This window comes from Penaeus monodon, chromosome 25 (genome assembly GCF_015228065.2).
Source record: "Penaeus monodon isolate SGIC_2016 chromosome 25, NSTDA_Pmon_1, whole genome shotgun sequence".
Classification (NCBI taxonomy): Eukaryota; Metazoa; Arthropoda; class Malacostraca; order Decapoda; family Penaeidae; genus Penaeus; species Penaeus monodon.
In genome coordinates this window covers 1,025,813-1,027,362 of record NC_051410.1, presented here as the reverse complement: position 1 = coordinate 1,027,362, position 1,550 = coordinate 1,025,813, and the positions used below count along the sequence as shown (strand labels likewise).

Sequence of the window (1,550 nt, the reverse complement as noted above, 5' to 3'; positions counted from 1 at the left end):
AGGGGAGGGGGGAGGGGGGGAGCACATAATGAGAGCATAATAACAACGGACTCGGGGTCGCCCCTGGGGCCACGTGTCAGCCCACCGCGAGGGTGATTACTCAGACTTAGCAGGTGATGAAGGCTTAGGACGGGAGCCCGGGGAGGGGGGGGGGTCCCGCCGGGCTCTGCTTTCTGCTCCCGGAGTCTAAAGAGGCTAAGCCTGCCTCGGCTTTGAGCCTCGAGATCTCCTCACACAGACACTCCCACCAAAGGGATATGAATGGCTTTCTGAGGCGCGGGATAACATCACAGGCGTAAGTAGGGGAAGGAAGGGGTTTAGCTCGCTGCTTACGAGCGCCGAAAATGTGAGAGTGATAACGCGAAAGAAATGCTGAGGCTGAGTAATCGATGCACAAAGGGGGGCGTGAATCGAGAAGAAACGGAGGGAAAAGGCAGGAGTATGTCGCCCTCCTTCTCCGGGCCTGGGTCGTAGGTGCCAAAGGAAAAGTGCAGTCATTTTATACTGTTTTCCCCATTCTACGAAACAATCGATTAAAGTTATTCCAAGGTGCTTCATGTGTTTGTCTCCAACCTTGAATGAAATTAAGAACTGCCTTTGTTCATTCGATTTGTGTGATAGACTATTCCAAATGTTTCCTGTGTATTCCTCAAGTGACTGAAGTGCCCCTTTTGCCTTCCCTGACCTGAGCCGCTTGTCTGTTGCAGGAGGACGCCGCCAACAGGAACCTGGCGCTCACGGGCGAGGACATGTTCAGCCTGTGGAGCAAGAAGCGGACGCGACGCTCCCTCTACCGCAACATGAGCGCGTTATGTTGCACCTGCAAGCCGGCTTACTTGTAATACGCCAGAGTCTAGTTCTCGCGCCACTCCACCGCCGCCTCCAACACTCCACTCGCTGTAGCGCCTCCCACCTCGTGACTCCACCTCTCGCCCTCCTCCACTCCTTCCACGCGCCCAGCCACTCCACGCGCCCGCGCCTCCTCGCTACGAACCCGCGTTGCCAAGGATCCCCGTCTGCGTCGACGCCCTTCCCCGCGAGAGGCCCCGCCAGGAGTCCTCCGAGCAGCCCTCGCCAGCGCCAAGTCACTCCCGGGCCTCCCTCCCCCCTCCCCGTGACATCAGGGACCCAACCAATGTCAGGGGACCCCCCTCCCCCTTTCCCGTGACATCCAGGACCCAGCCGATGTCAGCCCCCCCCCCCCCCCGCCTCATCACACGGTCATCCCCGACACTTGTTCTCATTGCCTTAGGGTGTTTTTATAACGCGTATTTATCCGGTGTGTGAATTAGCTTATTCGTTGACTGTACAAAGATGGTGACTTTAGGAGACTTCTGTGAAAAAATATATATAGATTTTATAAGATACTATATATAGCTGTCCACTTGTTACTGGTTCAGAGCATAAGATGCAAGAGCTTCCGCTGCCCCGCCTGGTCTAGTCTAGATGTTGACTAACAAAACATTAGAATGAGGATGAGCTGTAGTTAGGAACCAGTTTCTGCATGTGTAATGTATTCAATAAATCTGAATATTTTGTTGCATAAGCTT

The 1,550-nt window shown here is 54.5% G+C and overlaps 1 protein-coding gene across 1 annotated transcript in view; it reads left to right on the top strand.

The window, feature by feature from the left end:
* LOC119589478 overlaps window positions 1-1,146 on the top strand; it is a gene marked incomplete at its 5' end in the record, with an annotated part of 91,173 nt that extends 90,027 nt beyond the window's left edge. Inside the window, 1 exon segment of the mRNA XM_037938079.1 lies at window positions 708-1,146. Coding sequence (XP_037794007.1) covers window positions 708-842 — 135 coding nt within the window.
* Between the last annotated feature and the right edge of the window lie 404 nt (window positions 1,147-1,550).